The sequence below is a fragment of the Esox lucius genome, chromosome 25 (assembly GCF_011004845.1).
Source record: "Esox lucius isolate fEsoLuc1 chromosome 25, fEsoLuc1.pri, whole genome shotgun sequence".
Lineage (NCBI taxonomy): Eukaryota > Metazoa > Chordata > Actinopteri > Esociformes > Esocidae > Esox > Esox lucius.
In genome coordinates this window covers 13,602,386-13,620,346 of record NC_047593.1, presented here as the reverse complement: position 1 = coordinate 13,620,346, position 17,961 = coordinate 13,602,386, and the positions used below count along the sequence as shown (strand labels likewise).

General features: G+C 51.3%; 1 protein-coding gene across 2 annotated transcripts in view; it reads right to left on the bottom strand.

The window, feature by feature from the left end:
- Positions 1-17,961, bottom strand: part of cntln (centlein, centrosomal protein) — an 88,100-nt gene that overhangs the window by 11,418 nt on the left and 58,721 nt on the right. For both annotated transcript variants that reach the window (XM_034291239.1, XM_034291240.1), the window contains 9 exons: positions 17,807-17,882; positions 17,237-17,505; positions 13,332-13,529; positions 11,589-11,686; positions 8,803-8,929; positions 8,326-8,463; positions 7,689-7,874; positions 3,624-3,827; positions 1,568-1,645 (listed from right to left, as the gene is read on the bottom strand). In XM_034291239.1, coding sequence (XP_034147130.1) covers positions 1,568-1,645; positions 3,624-3,827; positions 7,689-7,874; positions 8,326-8,463; positions 8,803-8,929; positions 11,589-11,686; positions 13,332-13,529; positions 17,237-17,505; positions 17,807-17,882 — 1,374 coding nt within the window. The remainder of the gene's footprint in view (positions 1-1,567; positions 1,646-3,623; positions 3,828-7,688; positions 7,875-8,325; positions 8,464-8,802; positions 8,930-11,588; positions 11,687-13,331; positions 13,530-17,236; positions 17,506-17,806; positions 17,883-17,961) is intronic.

The following is a 17,961-nucleotide window of genomic DNA, read 5'->3' as shown; positions in this document are numbered from 1 at the left end:
CCCCTTGATCACTGGTGTGTGTGTGTGTGTGTGTGCGCGCGCGCGTGTGTGTGTGTGTGTGTATGAGCCTTGTCCCTCCAGACTGGCTGTAAGTTTATTAAGCCAGGCAGTGAGAAAGACAGAGAAAGAGACCGATAGAAATAAAATGAGAAAAAAAAAAGATGAAAAAAAGTGACTTGAAAGGGGATGGATAGAAAAGGTCTGTCATTGATAGAGAGAGAGAGAGAGAGAGAGAGAGAGATGAGCAGAAAAAGAAGGGGGGGGGTCATGCGGTCTCGGTGGCCTCCTCTGGGACCTGGGGCTAGTCTCAGCCTTGTCATGTCTCTCTCCTTCTCCTCCCTCACTCCTTCTCCTCCCTCTCCCTGCTCCTCGACCCACGGAAAACGTCGATAGCAGCCTGCCGGTGGAGCGTCTCTGGTGGACGCTCGCTCACTCTCCTGGCATCGACAGCAACGCCAAATCAATATTTAGTTCCCCACTAACAAGCTGCCTCGGGGTCTGAGCCAGAGAGACAGAGACAGAAAAAGAGCGAGGGAGGAATGGAGGGGAGGAATACAGGAGGACAGTGTTGGAGTGGGGGCCTGAGAGCTGTCGGGCTGCAGGGAAAAACATGCATTGAGTCAAGCCTCTGTGTGCCTCTGTGAGTGTGTGTGTGTGTGTGTGTGTGTCTGTGTATGTGTGAGACAGAGAGGGGAGGTGATAAGGTCAAGAAGAGCTGGTGTGTGTCGTGGTGCAGAGGCGACGCACGAGTGCCTGCAGCGTAAGCTGACATGGACACGCTCACAAGCACACACTCAATCTGAAACACAGCTGACAGCGCACGCGCGTGCGCGCACACAGCGTAACACACACACATACACAGCGTAACACACACACACACACACACACACACACACACACACACACACAGCGTAACACACACACACACAGCGTAACACACACACACACAGCGTAACACACACACACACAGCGTAACACACACACACACACACACACAGCGTAACACACACACACACACAGCGTAACACACACACACACAGCGTAACACACAAGGGCTGGAACATAATTTGACATCTTCATTGTTTTTTACTTTTCATTGTTACTAGTTATTTATTTATTGGCTCATGAGAGACGACACTGTCTGAACTGACAAGTGACAGAGCAGTAAAACAGATAGGTGGAGTAAAGGTGATTAGATTCTGGGCAGAGTAAACAAACCTCCAAAAACACTTTCCATACATTGTCATGGGTGGTAAGACACTGGCACAAAATATTATGTAGAAGGTTGGAGGATCTACAAGAGGTTGAACCTGACCTGGTGTAAGAGGATCTACCAGAGGTTGAACCTGACCTGGTGTAAGAGGATCTACCAGAGGTTGAACCTGACCTGGTGAAAGAGGATCTACCAGAGGTTGAACCTGACCTGGTTTAAGAAGAAATACCAGAGGTTGAATCTGACCTGGTGAAAGAGGATCTACCAGAGGTTGAACCTGACCTGGTTTAAGAAGAAATACCAGAGGTTGAATCTGACCTGGTTTAAGAAGAAATACCAGAGGTTGAATCTGACCTGCTGTCGGAGGATCATCATGACCTGGTCCATCCACTCCTGGTCTCTCCTACGGTCATCCGCCACGTCATCCCCATCCTGTAAGGATGACGGGAACCACATCAAAACAATGCAGCATGAAACAAATCACTTCTTTAAAGCCGGCTATTTTCAAAGCACACAATTACTACGCCTACGTTTGACACGAGTGAGAACAAGAAGAAAAAAAAAAAACCGGAATATTTCAAAAGAAGAAATGTACTATGGTCTTGGTATTAATTTAAATCTACTTATTCTCGAACCGGATTTAGTATGACACACATCACCTTGGGCTTCTAGGAACTAGTCTCTTGGCGATCGTAACCAATCTGTGTGTGTGGTGTGTGTGTGTTTTCCTCATGTTAACCACCACCACCGGCAGCGTGCAGACCGAACCACCTCGTCACTGCTAATGAACACTTTGGTACGGTGCTGCCGTGTCTCTTTCCTCATGTATGTACACCTCCAGTTTAACATAACTCTCCACTGCATTTAACCTCTCGCGTTGTCTGTCCAAACGATGTCCTGCACCCGGCCCCGTTTGGAGAGAGGGAGGGAGAGAGGGAGGGAGGGATGGAGGGAGAGAGCGCGTGTGTGGGTGGAGGATGATGTGAGAGAGGCTAGGGCATGAACGCCCCTGAAGGGATGGCCTGGCCTGGTGGTAGAGTTAGCACACCACTAATTTTCATGTCTTCGGAGGGCCTCATTAGTGTGACTGGAGAGAGAAGGTGATGGTAATGGCGGAGAGGGGGAGGGTAATGACAGAGAGTGAGAGGGGAGGGTAATGGCACAGAGAGAGATGGTAATAGCACAGAGGCAGAGGGGGGAGGTTATGGCAGAAAGGGAAAGTGGAAGGTAATGTAAGAGAGGGATAAGGTAATGGCGGAGAGGGAGAGAGAGATGGTAATGGCAGAGGGGGAGAGTGGACGGGACACAGCGCAATAGAGAGAGGTGGGGTAGACAGAGAGTTAAAACCCCACAGTTACTGTTCAACCATTGTCCTATTGTCTGGGGAATGATTCATTAACACACTGTTCCAGATACAACCTAAGCCCTCACGCACACACCCAACCAACTCCAGTGACAAACCACTTGCCCGGTCTCTGGTGGGTCCCTTAGCACCCAACAGCGCGGCTGATCTGTGAACACGCAATTAACACCGCCGCACACACACACACACACACACACACACACGCAGGTGGAACTCCATTAGCCACCATTAACACACCAGAAGCACTCGCCTCACCATACTGACACTCCACACTCATTTCAGAATAGGGTTTTGAGCATTCTGTCAAACGGATGAAACCCATCACGGCCCTGTCATTCTGGGGTAGGTGCTGCCGGATTGGTTTCAAGTGTGAGTGAATACAGTAAGTGGCCGGCTGGCACACACTCCCTCATCCTGTGATGGATGGAGAGGAGTCCCCGGAGACAGGAAGTTGATTGTTGCACAGTAGCGGTTAATTGACGACAAGGAGGAGAGAGGAGAAGTGATCTATGGGGAGGAGGCGGCGACGTCCTGTAGCCTGAGCTTGTTTGTCGTGGAAGAAAGGGTTCTTGAGCGAGGGAAAAAGCCACGGGAAGGCTGTTGGGAATTTTCAGGGAACGAGAGAGGGTTTCAAATGCATTTCATTTCATTTGCGTCTGACAAGCGTTACAGGAGCAGTCGCTTGGTGTCCCACTGGGTTAAGTCACCCGTGTTCATTCAACTAAGGCATTTAACATTTTCCAGTCGTTCACAAGGTTGCCACAGAGCTCCATTTAGCAGAGCACTCTGTGACTCCAGGCTGAACCCCCAACGAGGCCAAGCGTCAGTCAGAACCAGCTGATTGGACTCCAGACCGGTCAGCTGGCCCTTCTGGGCGTTATCTCGTCGTTGGCTGTTCCTACGGGGTCACGGTGGATGGGGCAGAGAGTTCACGGGGTCAGATATAACACAACGTCTGTTCTGCTAGTAGACGTGGCCTCAGTGCCGAAGCCCTACCAGTTTTCAGAGCTGGGAGATTCTGCTTGGTGAGCGGTCACAAACCCGTACCTCATCCGTGTCCAGCATGTCCGCCAGGTCGGTCTCCGTCATGTTGAGGATGGACGCCGCGACGGACTGGGCTTTGACCATCGACTGCTTGGACAGTCCTCTGACCCCGCTGTCCCTCTTCTTCTCCAACCTTTTCATCTTCCTCCTCTTCCTCAGCTGCGATTTGACATCGGACACCTCGTGGAGCAGTTCGCTGGCCAGACCCTAAGGGGGTGTGAAACGGTGATGAAAGGAGACAAAGAGAGACAGACAAACAGACGGAGGGATGAGTAAATGACATTTAAAAAGTTAGAAGAACATACAGTGGCAACGGACATTATGATCATTTAATATTGAGTTTGACACTGAATATCTCTGGTCTGTTCGATCTCGCTGTTGACAGAATTCTGGTCCAAATAACCTGAGCAACTGAATGGTGCGATGAAGAAAAATACACAAAGTGTGTGTGGCGCTGTGATGAGGTGTGCGCGGCGATGACGGACGCATTAGGTGTGCGCGCGGCGATGACGGACGCATTAGGTGTGCGCGCGGCGATGACGGACGCATTAGGTGTGCGCGCGGCAATGACGGACGCATTAGGCGTGCGCGCGGCAATGACGGACGCATTAGGTGTGCGCGCGGCAATGACGGACGCATTAGGCGTGCGCGCGGCGATGACGGACGCATTAGGTGTGCGCGCGGCGATGACGGACGCATTAGGTGTGCGCGCGGCGATGACGGACGCATTAGGTGTGCGCGCGGCGATGATGGACGCATTAGGTGTGCGCGTGGCGATGACGGACGCATTAGGTGTGTGCGTGGCGATGACGGACACCGTGGGTTTGCGCGGTAATGAGGGACAACGGGGGCGTGTGCGTTGCGTCGATGGCGGACACCAGGGTGTGTGTGCGGTGATGACCGGGATGTGTATGGATTTAGTCTGAACTGCAGCAGGGTTTTGTCTCTCACTAACCTCTTTAGAACTGAAGCAGAATCACGCACTGGAGAGACTCATAATACAACAAGCCAATACAACTGCATAACAGAGTAAATAATTGAGCGATGAGGTACGTTTAAAATGCTGCCTGCCTCTGTGTGGACGCGTGCATGCGCACGTGTTAAACCTCATTGGTCTTTGGGCACCTCCTGAATGCACTAAAAGGGAGTTGGCTCTAAATACAAGAGAAGGAGACAATTAAATGTTAAAGCTGCCACTGTACATGAGAAAGTCAATAAACCGAAACTCCCCTTTGCTTCATTTTGAGCTTATTGATCGAGGCAATAATCTTCTGTATCATTCCCCAGCAAGCTGGCCTGAAAAGCTGACCTTGGAGTGGACGGCCAGCCTAGAGAGGGGCGTTGTAGCATGGGACTCCTTTCCCAGCATGCACTAAGAAAAACAATCCCAAACACACACACAAACAAACAAACAAACAAATGTGCACATCCCTCCTATTTTGCGTTCATAACAGGCTAATCATAAATGGACACGCGGTCCGAGGCATCTCCATTCCTACCGTTAATTTCACACGGGTGGGCGAATCACAAGCACTTTGCTGAGGCGCGGCTTGATTACATAAGGGAGGGTCGTGAGGGATGCCGGAGAGTTCTCGTTGGCAGATAGAGGAATGTTGGCGGGACTCCGACGGACGGTCGGCGAATGAAATCAAACGGGAATTCATGTATCTTTAACAAAAACACAAATGAGCTGGGTCTGGAAAACAACGGCGGACAAATCGTCAATGAAAATTATATTGATATCCTGTCTCTTTAGGCTATCCTGTAGGCTTTCTCAGTAAAGTCCCTATCTCTTTATCCTGAAGTGAAAGTGTCTGCTGAAGCCCAAAGTGATATTAAATGGATTAGGTTTGGATTTGGTGTGTGCAGAAAACACACTAGAGAAACATACCCAACAAAAAATACAGTGGATATAAAAAGTCTACACACCCCTGTTAAAATGCCAGGTTCTTGTGATGTAAAAGTATGTCCCTCCCGTCTGTCAATCCCCCAGACAGACGGGAGGGACTGGGAGGACCGCCCCAGACGACATCCCAAGACAGACGGGAGGGACAGGGAGGACCGCCCCAGACCACATCTCAAGACAGACGGGAGGGACAGGGAGGACCGCCCCAGACCACATCCCAAGACAGACGGGAGGGACTGGGAGGACCGCCCCAGACCACATCCCAAGACAGACGGGAGGGACAGGGAGGACCGCCCCAGACCACATCTCAAGACAGACGGGAGGGACAGGGAGGACCGCCCCAGACCACATCCCAAGACAGACGGGAGGGACAGGGAGGACCGGCCCAGACCACATCCCAAGACAGACGGGAGGGACAGGGAGGACCGCCCCAGACCACATCTCAAGACAGACGGGAGGGACAGGGAGGACCGCCCCAGACCACATCCCAAGACAGACGGGAGGGACAGGGAGGACCGCCCCAGACAACATCCCAAGACAGACGGGAGGGACAGGGAGGACCGCCCCAGACCACATCCCAAGACAGACAGGAGGGACTGGGAGGACCGCCCCAGACCACATCCCAAGACAGACAGGAGGGACTGGGAGGACCGCCCCAGACCACATCCCAAGACAGACAGGAGAGACAGGGAGGACCGGCCCAGACCACATCCCCAGACAGACAGGAGGGACAGGGAAGCACAACCATCACTGTATTCGGACACATCTCTGCTCACTGGGCGGCACCCAGGCCGTCGTGGTAAATAATTAGTTTTTAATTGCCCTGTCCGGTAAAACAAAGGTTAAATGGGATTACTTTCAGAGTGTAAACACGGCCCATTCAGGAAGTGCATTGAAGTCGAACCGTTAAATTCAGCGGGTCCACCTTTGTGTGCGTGAGCTGGCAGGGCTGCTGTTTAGTGTTTAGCAAATCAACAGGAGAGACAGTCAGCTCCATGGCCTGAGGCGGGTTAGAGAGGTGGAGAGGGGCCCCGGCCAGGGGAAGACAATGGAAAAGGAGGCCCCGCTGATCAATACCTGACAGGAGATGGCCTCCTCTGGATGTCAGGTGGGCTAATCAAAAAGGCCTCCGTTTTCATCTGGGATCACAAAAAGGAGGGGGAAAGCGAAAGTGAAGGGAATGATGGGAATGCTCTAGAACCGTGGGCTCAGACACTCAGACAATCACTGCCCCGGGGCCAGGGATGAAGACGAGGGCTCCGTATTCAGCGCAGGACGCGATGCGATGGTGCTAGGATGGGAGTGAAGAAGAGGTAGGTGGGCGTAATCGCTGCGGGGGGGGGGGGGGGGGGGGGGTTGAAGGATGGAGGGCGGATGAAGTTGGTTGACCTATTAGCAGAATCTGCCCGACGACAGACTGGTGCCACGTGAGTAGACGAGCTTGTAAGGACCCCGTCACCGTGAACGACCGGGGGGAGACATTCGCGCAACCCCTCCCCCCAAAACACTGCAGTCAGAGTCGATTGGCAGGTTGTCATGGCGGGCGATGTGACTGACAGGTTCTTTACCAACGGACGCCACAGTCATGAGAAATTAGTTAGGTTAGATGACGTGTCTGGACTGTATAAGGGTCAACTGACGGTCCCGTTTCGAGGAACGACAACCAGCGTCGCAGGCCGTTATGTTAATGGCTCTACAAGGACAGACGTTGCCATGGTTCTCATTACGTCGTTGTGCGTGAGGCGAAGACGTCAATAGGATGGCGTAGATCAGCGGTGTCCACACAATTCCACAGAGGGCCGAGTGTCTGCAGGTTTTCGCTCTCTCCTTGTACTTGACAGACTAGTTTCTACCTTCACCTGGTTGCTTAGGTGTGAACTGGGAACCAATTTATAGGAAAAACCAAAAACCTGTAGACACTCGGCCCTCCGTGGAACTGTTTGGACACTCCTGGCGTAGACGAAGACACTCTCAGACCAGGACTGTCCAACTGGGTAGCATTAACTCTGTAACGAAACTAAACTGAAACAGGCGCAGCACTAGTCCAGAACACGGGGACATAAACCGGCGTGTCCATGTCTCAAATGGTGTCCCTTGACCTCCGAACCCGTTCGTCACGTCGGACCCTGGTACCTCCACCCCCACCCCCACCCCCCCCTTACCTTGGCGAAGGCTTGCAGCTGCTCCAGCTGAGCGCTGGTCCGGCCCAGCTGTCTCTGCAGGGAGTCCAGGGCCGCGGTGCTCCGCTGGGCCAGATCCTCCATCTGACGGGAGGCCGTGTGCTCCAGCTCGGCCTGGGCCCGTTCGCTGGCCTCCACGCGGGCCTGCAGCGCGGCGACGCGCTGCCCCTGTAGACGCCAACGCCGGGAGGGAGACACGCGTCTTCATACTCGAACCAACCGACGCCACAGTCATGAGCAATTAGACAGGTTAGATGACGTGTCTGGACTGTACAAGCGTCAACTGACGGTCCCGTTTCGAGGAACGACAACCAGCGTCGGCTGTTGTGACGACAACGTTTTCACACTAACATCCGCGGACATCATAGGACAAATACTGACCCTGGAATGTTAGATGAACGCTCAACTCGCTCAACAAAAAGCTACAGCAGACAGACAGCCCCGCCCCCTCCATGACATCACAGCACACGGGTTACACGTTCTCACCAACAAAACCATGACGTTTGGTTAAACACTGAATAGAGGCACGGTTTCCCTTAATGCAGATTACGTCTACAGAATGGGATCCATCCTAACTGTCGTTGGCAGGAATCTAACCGCCTGATTTAACCGATTTTACCTTCTTCTCCAGGTCCTCCTTCAGTTTCTGGCAGGTGGACTCGTACTGGCTCTTGTCTTTGGTGGCCACGGCGAGCCTCCTCTTCAGAGAGTCGATGAAGGCCTTCCGGTTCGCGGCCTCTTCGTTCAGCGTTTTCACCTGGGATGTTGCGAGGTCACAAACAGAGGACGGGAGGGAGGACAACAATGAACGGGGTCTTTTACGAAAGAAACGTCAAAGACGCACGTTCTGTTCAGGCGCTAATCTGCTGTCGGCTTCATTTCCTATAATACATTCACAGGTAATTCACTGTTACTCTGGCTGGCAGATGTTCCAGCGTAATCGAATCAATGTCATCTGAAAGAAGGGACTGCTGCTTAAACAACACTACGAAGGAAGGAGGGCCCGCGACGGGGCCAGCGAAACGCATTTTCATTCCATCTCGCCGCAACCTGATTACGCGAAGTTATTGTGGCGTGTGATTACAACATGACAAACTTTCTTCTCCAGCTCCGCCGCCAGCCCCTGGTGGGTCTTCTCCGTCTCCCGGAGGAACTTCATCCTGGTCTTCACATCCTGCACCAGCTGCCTCTTCATGTGTACATCTTTCTCCGCGTGGTTCACCCTGGAGGACGCACGCACAAGTGAGCGCACACACTCAGATATAGATATACACACACACACACACACACACAAACCATGTCCCTATGCTTCATTCGCACATTGAAATAACAACAAAATACATTGACAATCACATGCTGGTATGGGAGAATGGATGCCGCAGCCGAGCATGAATGCCAGTATATTCACTTTTTGACTGCATGCCTTACTGATGGATAAAGCACACGACAGGAGAATGAGCATGTTGTTCCGGGTCGGACGGGGGAACGTATGACAAATGACAGGGAAAATGCGCTTTACGTCTTTCTGAGACGGTCACGCGAAGGCCACGGCGACGCTCCGATCCAGAACACTGTGATGGAACTGAGCAGGCGCCGGCATAAAAGCGGCGAGACGTCCTCCGTTCTCGATGAAACGTTGCGGCTGTCTGGTCGCCACGTGGAAACATATTGGACTGGGGACGCTGATCTAGATAATAATCCGAGGGGAATGAATTCCAAACGAGCTTGTTTGTTTACCCGACTAGTTGACTATTCTGATAGTAGCTATATAGGGAGATGCTTGGGTCCCTTGTTGAAACGGCATAGTGGTGTGTGTGTGTGTGTGTGTGTGTCTAGCATGTACGACTTGTCACTTCACATTTCGAAACCCCTCCCACTGACACACTTAATATTCCTGTAACTCTTCGCAGCCACATCCAAAGAGACTATTTTGTTTAAACGTCTCAGTGTTGCTTATGCTGTTTACACGTTTTAATGTTTTTTCGCATAAAGGCAAATATAAACGATTCCATGGCCGTCCGGGGTCCCGCTGGGGGAATCGGAAGAAGAAATGGAATAATATCACTAAAGATCAGATGCGTTTCCTATTTAATTAATAAGGTTTACAAAAAAGCTGTACGGGGTTTTTTTTCTTCTTCGTGCACATATTACAGACTAGGCTTTTATTCTAAACAAACAGACGTCCCAACCGAGGGGCAAGTGCCTTCTATATTTTGGTGTAAGTAAATGTCCCCGTCTCCCTGGGTACAGAAGACAGCCAGAGGGCAGACTGGGCTAAATAAATGTGAGCTTGTCTTATTGGAGTGACATTAAATTAAATGAGAGCGAGGAGGCTGGGGGGACGTGCTGATATAGGGATCCTGGTTACCCCAATGGACTGAACCATTAATGAGAAAACCCACGTCGAACCTTTAGGACGACTGTCTCTGTTGACTGAGAGAAAGAGCAGGGGGCAGTGGAGAGAGCCCAGCCACATGGCAGCTTTCCAGCTGGGCGTCCCCAATACGAATAACGTTGATTTCCTCTACAGGCATTTATTTTAGATGAACAGAGGATAAAATAGAATAGGGGCTAGCGATTAAAGCTCTACACGCGAGAGAGTGTGTGTGTGGGTGTGTCATCTGTATTTATGAAGCATTCGCCCAAAAGCCTATTATTCAGATCGGTCAGACACTCGCTCGTCGTCATGTTATCATCACGGACTTCGTCAAGCATACATCCATGGTAACCAAACGTCAACATGGACAGCAGCCCGCATGGTTAAAAAAAAATAAAAAACTAATAAAAAGAGAGGTTGATTTCAGTGGACTGGACGGACAGACCTGAAGACAACAGGATGGCTGGAGATGAAAGAAGCCAGGTTCATAAATAAAGCAGGTTCCAGGGTGTCGGATATTGACTGAGGACACGCGCTCTTACTTTGAAATGCACTTTTTTTTTAAGGCTTGGAGCAGCCTCCCGGCCCCTGGGTGTGAACCGAGATGTATATTTCAGACATGTTCTTTTTCAGTGTCTAGACATGTCTTTCATTCTGACAGAGGGACACTGTCCAGGGCAAGACCAGTTGGAGTGACACAACGGCAACACAAGAGAAGAGGAGGACCTCCGGCCGTGAGGGACGTCGTCGCGGAAACCGTCCGAGGGGGTCTTCGCTCAGTCGCGGCTGTGATCCGCCTGCACTTTGGCCCAAAAAAACACACGAAACACACCAACACGAAACACACACACGCGATTGTTGCACACAGCGTTGGCTGTAATATTACCGGAAGACTTTGCCGCGGACAATTTAAGCGTTAAACGTTAAATGATGAGAACTCAACGACGGTAGCTTGATAGTTGCACTTTGAACTCTGCGAGTGATTAAGGGAGGACTCAGGGACTACTGGGGTGCTGCGTTGGGTTTCGGGGTCACCAGCGGCGCTGACCCTTCCTGTGGCACACAGTGGACCAATAAGCTCCTCTTTGATCAACGCCCCATCTCATCTAAGCAACACACACTGAACTACAGGACACACAAACACGCGCACGGCGGCAGTGCCATTAACGCAGTCCTGCACACACACACACATATACGGCGAAGACAAAAGACGCCAGGACGGGCATGCACGCGGGTGCACTAAGAAAACATCTGCACACGGAGACGAGCAGGGGAGAGCTAAGAATATTTCAGAGCTGGACTGGCGTGTAGCGCTCTAGACAGAGAACTGCCACATGGCGGAATCAAACACTGCAGATGAGACACTGCTCAGAGAACAGGTCAGACAGAGAGGCAGAGAAAAAGAGACGAGTGTGAGAAAGACAGACCAGAGGGAGAAAGAAACACAGAGAAAAATACAGCCAGAGGGAGAGAGAGAGAGAGACAATGTTGGTCTCAGTACTGACTTCTCCTGCAGTTCTCTGAGCGCCTCCGTTTTCTCCTCAAGCTGAGCTCGGAGGGCTTTGTTAGCCGACGCCTGCCTTGTCACCTCTGCACTCGAGCTCTGGGAGAGGAGACAGAGAGTCAGGCGGTGTGTGAGTGTGTGTGTGTGCGCGTCACAGAGACGGAGCGCGATGTTGTGACACTAGCGGTGACAGGTCAGATGTAGCAGCATGTGTTCTCATTAGAAGTACAGACACCAATATGACAAGGGGGAGACTGGAAGAGGTTAATAATACATTAGGCCAGATGGTGTGAGGAGACAGGGACGGTGTACGCATTCATTCTTTCTAAACCTTTTCTAAACCCCCTCTTTGTAATATTTGAAAATGCAGTGTGTATTTTGAGTCTTTCTGCAAATTGAATTAAATTACAAATTAAATACTGACTTTGACTGTAATGGTATTCAATTGTATGTAGGGGGATGGAAATATGTGTGGCTGTAGTATGTAACACCTGGCTGCAGTGTTTGCAATACCTGAATGTAGTTTGTGGTAGTTGGCTGTAGTTTGAAGTAGTTGGCTGTAGTTTGTAATAGTTGGCTGTAGTTTGTAATAGTTGGCTGTAGTTTGTAGTAGTTGGCTGTAGTTTGTAATAGTTGGCTGTAGTTTGTAATAGTTGGCTGTAGTTTGTAATAGTTGGCTGTAGTTTGTAATAGTTGGCTGTAGTTTGTAATAGTTGGCTGTAGTTTGTAATAGTTGGCTGTAGTTTGTAATAGTTGGCTGTAGTTTGTAATAGTTGGCTGTAGTTTGTAATAGTTGGCTGTAGTTTGTAATAGTTGGCTGTAGTTTGTAATAGTTGGCTGTAGTTTGTAATAGTTGGCTGTAGTTTGTAATAGTTGGCTGTAGTTACTAGTAGGTGAAATTACAGTATCTGCAGAATATGCTACTTTTGTATGATTAATGACAGAAAATCAGATGGTCATATTCTGATGCGCGTGACTACAGGTGTGCTGTGATCAGGACAGTGACGTATATCAGCGCGTGCACCTTCCCTTTGGTTAAAAGGAGAGGCTCTAGCCTCTTCTGGGAAGTCCAGGAGATCAGACTAACCCCATCTGTTTCTTCTCCGCTCCCCCTTTCTCACACACTCCGGGTTTAAACAGACCCGTCAGCCTCCGGTACTGACAGCAGCAGTATGGGCTGGTAACCAAGGTGTGACGACGGTGTCATAGTCACACCTGGGGGGGGGGGTTCAGTGACTACCAGGGCATATCTTCACAAGCACACTGCCGTTCCCCCCTCCTCTCAGGAAGCCACTGGATGGTACGCTACGTCTGCATCCTCTCAGACCAAGTCTGGGTACGTTTCCATTCGATTATCAGAAGGGACACAAAGGAGGAGCACTAAATGGACCCCATTCGTTTCTGACTGCGCTCAAATCAACTGAACACACCACATAGTCAGCCGGGTGACACTTGGCGTCGGTGTGTGGTCCGGTTCTGACGCATTAACACGTTTGCTGCACATTTGCTGCTTTATTACATTGTCTTTGCCATTTTCCCAGAAACTGACCAGCTGGTTAAATCCGTTCCATTCACAGCAATGTAAAATAAAAAAAAAGAACAAAACCATAAATTAAAATAGAAAACCAGCTATACTTAAATATTGCTGCGGTGTTCTCTTTTTGGCAGGTCACCACTGCAAATCCGATTTCCTGAACATGTGTATGAATATAAATATTGCTACCTCTATCCTCTGGCCACTAACCTTCAGTTTGGTCTGGAGCTGTTTGACCTCTGTCTCCAGGGCTTTGAGGGCAACAGGGCTGGGGGCATCCGGGGGCTGGGGGGTAATGGAGGGGGGTGGCTGGAGGGAGGGGGTCCTGTGGATCTGTCTCCAATGCTCCAGCTCCATCTCTAGCACCTTCTTCTGCTGCTCCACAACAGCCAGGTCAGAGGTCAGCCTCTGGAAAGGCAAAGGCACCAGGAGGGAGCGGTGAGGGGTCAGACAATAGGGCAGGCTGAAGAATACAACACCGAAACCACAAGAACTTAAGAGTCAGATTGGTGACTGGTGAGAAAGCAGTACTAGATCAGGAGTACTAGAACTAGAAATCTGCTATGTAGAGAAGACATGCATCTATGTAAAATAAGCCATCGTGTCAGCCCTATTGGTGGTGTGTCAGTCTGTTACGTTCAACAGCGTCAAATGAACGTGGCCAAAATTCATCCTTTGGAGAGCTGATGTACTGCTGGAAAACAAACAAACAGAATGACTGGTGGAGGTCATTAAATCCAGTTTCAATCTTAATGAGGAACAGGAGGTTGCTGACAGACGACTCTCTAACCCAGTGTTTCCCAATCCTGGTCCCGGGGACCCAAAGGGTCGCACGTTTTTGTTTTTGCCCAAGCACTCCCGCCCCGGATGCGAATTAAAGACTTCATGTGTAAAGTGGTAGGGCAACATTTGAATCAGGTGTGTGAATGCTTGGGCAAAAACAAATACGTGCGACCCTTTGGGTCCCGAAGACCAGGATTGGGAAACACTGCTCTAACCCTGATTGGCAGGAGTATTAAAAAATAACCCCTAATCAGAGTGCTCTTTGGGACGGAGTTGTGCCGTGGTACGTTGAGTCGCTTCATTACACCACACAGTGCGCTTTGGCGCTAAACAGCCTCAACCGCGGTGTTTTACCGTCAACCTCAATCCAACTTTTCCACCACTTGCCGACGCGATGTACTCAACGCGGGCCGTTTCCAAGCTGGAAATGTAGTCCGAACCGGACGAAGGCTCCGGACGGGGTGAGGCTCCTGCTCGCCACCGAGGAGGACGCAGCAGTGCCGGGTGGCGGTCCCGCGGGCAGGCAGGTTATTGATACCAGCTCGTCGGCTCACACCTTTTAATAGAATCCCTGTCGTTTCAGGTTTCCCCCAGGTTGAAGGCTCATATCACAGACAGAAACGGGGAGTGTGTGTGTGTGTGTGTGTCTGCTGAGAGTGGCATTGATGACACCTCCCGTAACACAGGCTTTGGTTTCAGAAGGGCCATTTTCAGCCAGGATGAGATGACACTGACTTTGTTGCGTGGAGGGGCCATTAGGCTGCCAAGACAAAGTCTATCGCTGCCTCCCGGAGCTGTGGTCTCCCTGGTGCCATTCCAAGTGATACCCAATCATTAGGAGGATAAATAAAGAAGCCGGCGGTTACAGAAATAGCAATGGCACCGCGCGCGCCGACGCGGATCAGCACAAACGGGCATGCGGCACACATTCGGGGCAGGCTTGGTCTCTGAGGCAACACACAAGCTAACGTTGCACTAGCCTAGCTCGGACCCGGTAAAACAGCTACAATAACACACGGAAGAATTTCCGAGTGAAGGGTACCGTTTTCTGCAAAACCCTAATCCTGGTGTAATCCCAGCCACTTACAAGCAGGAGGGGAGGTGAGCTGTTGCACACCTGGAGATTACAGGCTGGGATCGTGTCAAAGAGACGTTAAACTGTAGAATGTCAGGTGCTTAATCCATCCCCAAATGCTCCTCCGTTTCGGTTCGTACGCGCAAGCGCCGCTTTGGCCTTTTTTCCCCCCACTCCTTTTCTTTTTGAAGCGGGAGCTAAAATGTCAGAAATATTAGTGCGGAGCGCTTCACCTGTCACACAGGGATAGACGGTTCCTCTAAGCTTCTGTCGTTTCCCACAATCCCCCCCAAACCAGAGGAAAACACGGAGAGAGAGGTAGAAGAAAAGAGGACAAAGTCCCCCTCTTGGTCTAATTATCGTTCATTTCAGGCTCTTTTTCTCTGCCTTATTTCCCACCTTTTGGTGCACTTGTTGAATAAAGACATCCAAAGAGAGGAACTCAAAAGAACAGAGAGCGCCATTAAAAGGGTCACGTTCCCAAGACAGACTGCAATTACAGAGAGGGAACAGCGTGGAAATACTTAATGAAAGCACTCTGCCGTGTGTGTGTGACTGTACGTGCTACTACGGTGTGTGTGAATCTGACAGTCATTGGGGGCGAGGTGACTGAGAACGGTGATTGACTGATGAAAGTGTCACAGTGCTGTAGAGACAAGCTCCACTTAGGGTGAGAGATAAAGAGGATATGCCCTCCCTCTACCTCCCTCCTGCCCTCCCTATCCCTCTCCCTCTCTACCTCCCTCCTTCCGTTCCTCTACCTCTCCCTCTCTCTCCACATCCCTCTCTCTCCACATCCCTCTCTCTCTCCACATCCCTCTCTCTCTCCACATCCCTCTCTCTCTCCACATCCCTCTCTACCTCCCTAGCCCCATGTTTGTCTCTGCTTCCCTGTCAGTCTACCTCTGTCCCTATCCCTCTCTCTCTACCTCCATCTCCCTATTCCTCCCTCTTGGAGTCTCTCTCTCTCTCTTGCTCTACCTCCAGAGAACCACACAACGCCAGTATAGAGCCAAACAAATAAGGTAGCTGAACTTCCCTGTCTGACACGGTCAACATACCGGTTCACGACAGTCCCTGAGGCACCGGGGCAGAGCCAATTAGAGCCAGAGTTTTGGACTGTGAGTCGGAGAATTAGCAGGGAGGCAGGGTCTGGCCCCACAGCAGACAACAACACTGGACCTTGTGGCCATTGTATTTTCTTTATTTTTTTTTTTAGGTGGAAATGAACCCTGCATTCAAGCTGCCTGCGAGCTGGGAGTCTCGGACAACATCCGCGGCAGTAGAATTAATACTGCAGGAGCGAGAGATGCAGCACAGACACGAACGGCCTACTGCCTTGCTCTCTCTGGTCAGTGCGAGCAGAGGAGTGTGTGTGTGCATGTGTCATTACTGCCGCGGAGCCGGGGCCTGGGCTGTCCTCGGGGCCCCTAGACGTTCCGTTGTACGGTAGCAATGTAGGGGCCGGTAACGCGGGGGCCGGGGGCCACCTCCAGTGCAGCAGGGTTTCGGCGATCTCTGACCTCTGAGTATCACAGACGCTCCTAATCAGGCCCCCAGTGGGTTGGGGCTGTTCGGGCTCTGCCTGCTCCTCCGCAACAGGGGCCTCCTGCCAGTCCTACTAACTACTGTTCGGCCAGTGTGTGTGTGTGTGTGTGTGTGTGTGTGTGTGTGAAAGACCCAGACAGAGGGATAGAGGGAGACAGAACAAAAGACAAAAGTGAGAGAGAGGAAAAAGGGAGAGGGGTCAGCGAGGGAGACAAAGACAGAAAGAGAGAGAGAGAGGGGGGAGAAAGCGATTAAGCAAGGAGACCAAATAACAGGTTGAGGCGGAAAGGAGAGTGCGTTTTCGATTTGTTGAATGTGAAAGGGTGCATTTGCATGCTCGTCTAAGCGACGCGTGCGCGCCAGTGACAAGAGGAATGTTTTCCGACTCCAGCCTGTTGAGTACAGTACGGTGGAGTGGAGAAGTTATGCAGCGAGTGTGTGTTCAGTGCCACTTCACTCCGCGGTCCTGACCTCCTCAGACAAGGGCAGGCCTGTCAGACACTTATTAAGCATGATAAGGCCAAAGGAGCTGCTAACACTGCTACCACAGCAGCCAGCGGCACGGCCCCCAGAAACCAGAGAGAAGACAGGAAGACAGAGAGAGAGAAAGAGGGAGAACATCTTCCTAGGTCCTAGATTCCCAGTGGCCAACCCCCTCCCTCATGTTATCCAGGCTTTCTGGGCTACTTCCCGTGCCCCTCTCTGGTACCTGTGACAGCTGCCGGCCACTCTGCATTCTCTGGGTGAGCAGAGCGAGCTGGGACTTCATCGCCTCGTTGGAGCCTTTCAACTCGCGGACACTGCGGTGCGCGCCGCGCCGGGAGGCCTGCAGGACGGCGAGGCGGCGCTGCAGAGACAGAACGCGGCGGCGCAGCGAGGAGGGGGCGCAGCCGGCGCACCTCTGGGCCTTCGTCCTCCGCCTCTTCCCCTCGCTCTGTCTCAGCCCTCCATCGTCCCCAGGCTCATGCTGTTTATATCCTAACAAGGGGAGAAAACACAAGACCTCCTCAGAGTCTGCATGTTGCGAGACAACGGTGAACATACTCACATTCCCCTTTTAGATGCGTGCTGCTGCGAGTTTTTCAGCTACGTGTGGGTGTTACTCCATTACAAGGCTGATTAAGCAACTCCATATATAACCGATACAACGATGTTGAGTACAGAAACTCATTTTGTTTTCGATAGTGTGTCTGTGCATTGTGGGGTTTTACCTCTCGGTAAAACAGTGGATGAAGTTTTGTGAGAATCTGAGTGAAACACGAAAACATGTTGTCGCTACCTTGGATCGGAACGTCGGGCTGCGTTCTGGAGAATCCCTCCACAGGCTGTCCTGAAGCTGCGGCACACCTGCGCAACTGGGAAGAGACAGGAAGAAGGGGTTCGCGAAGCTTCCAAACCCAGGCGTTTTATGAAATGGCAACATGGTCCAAATCC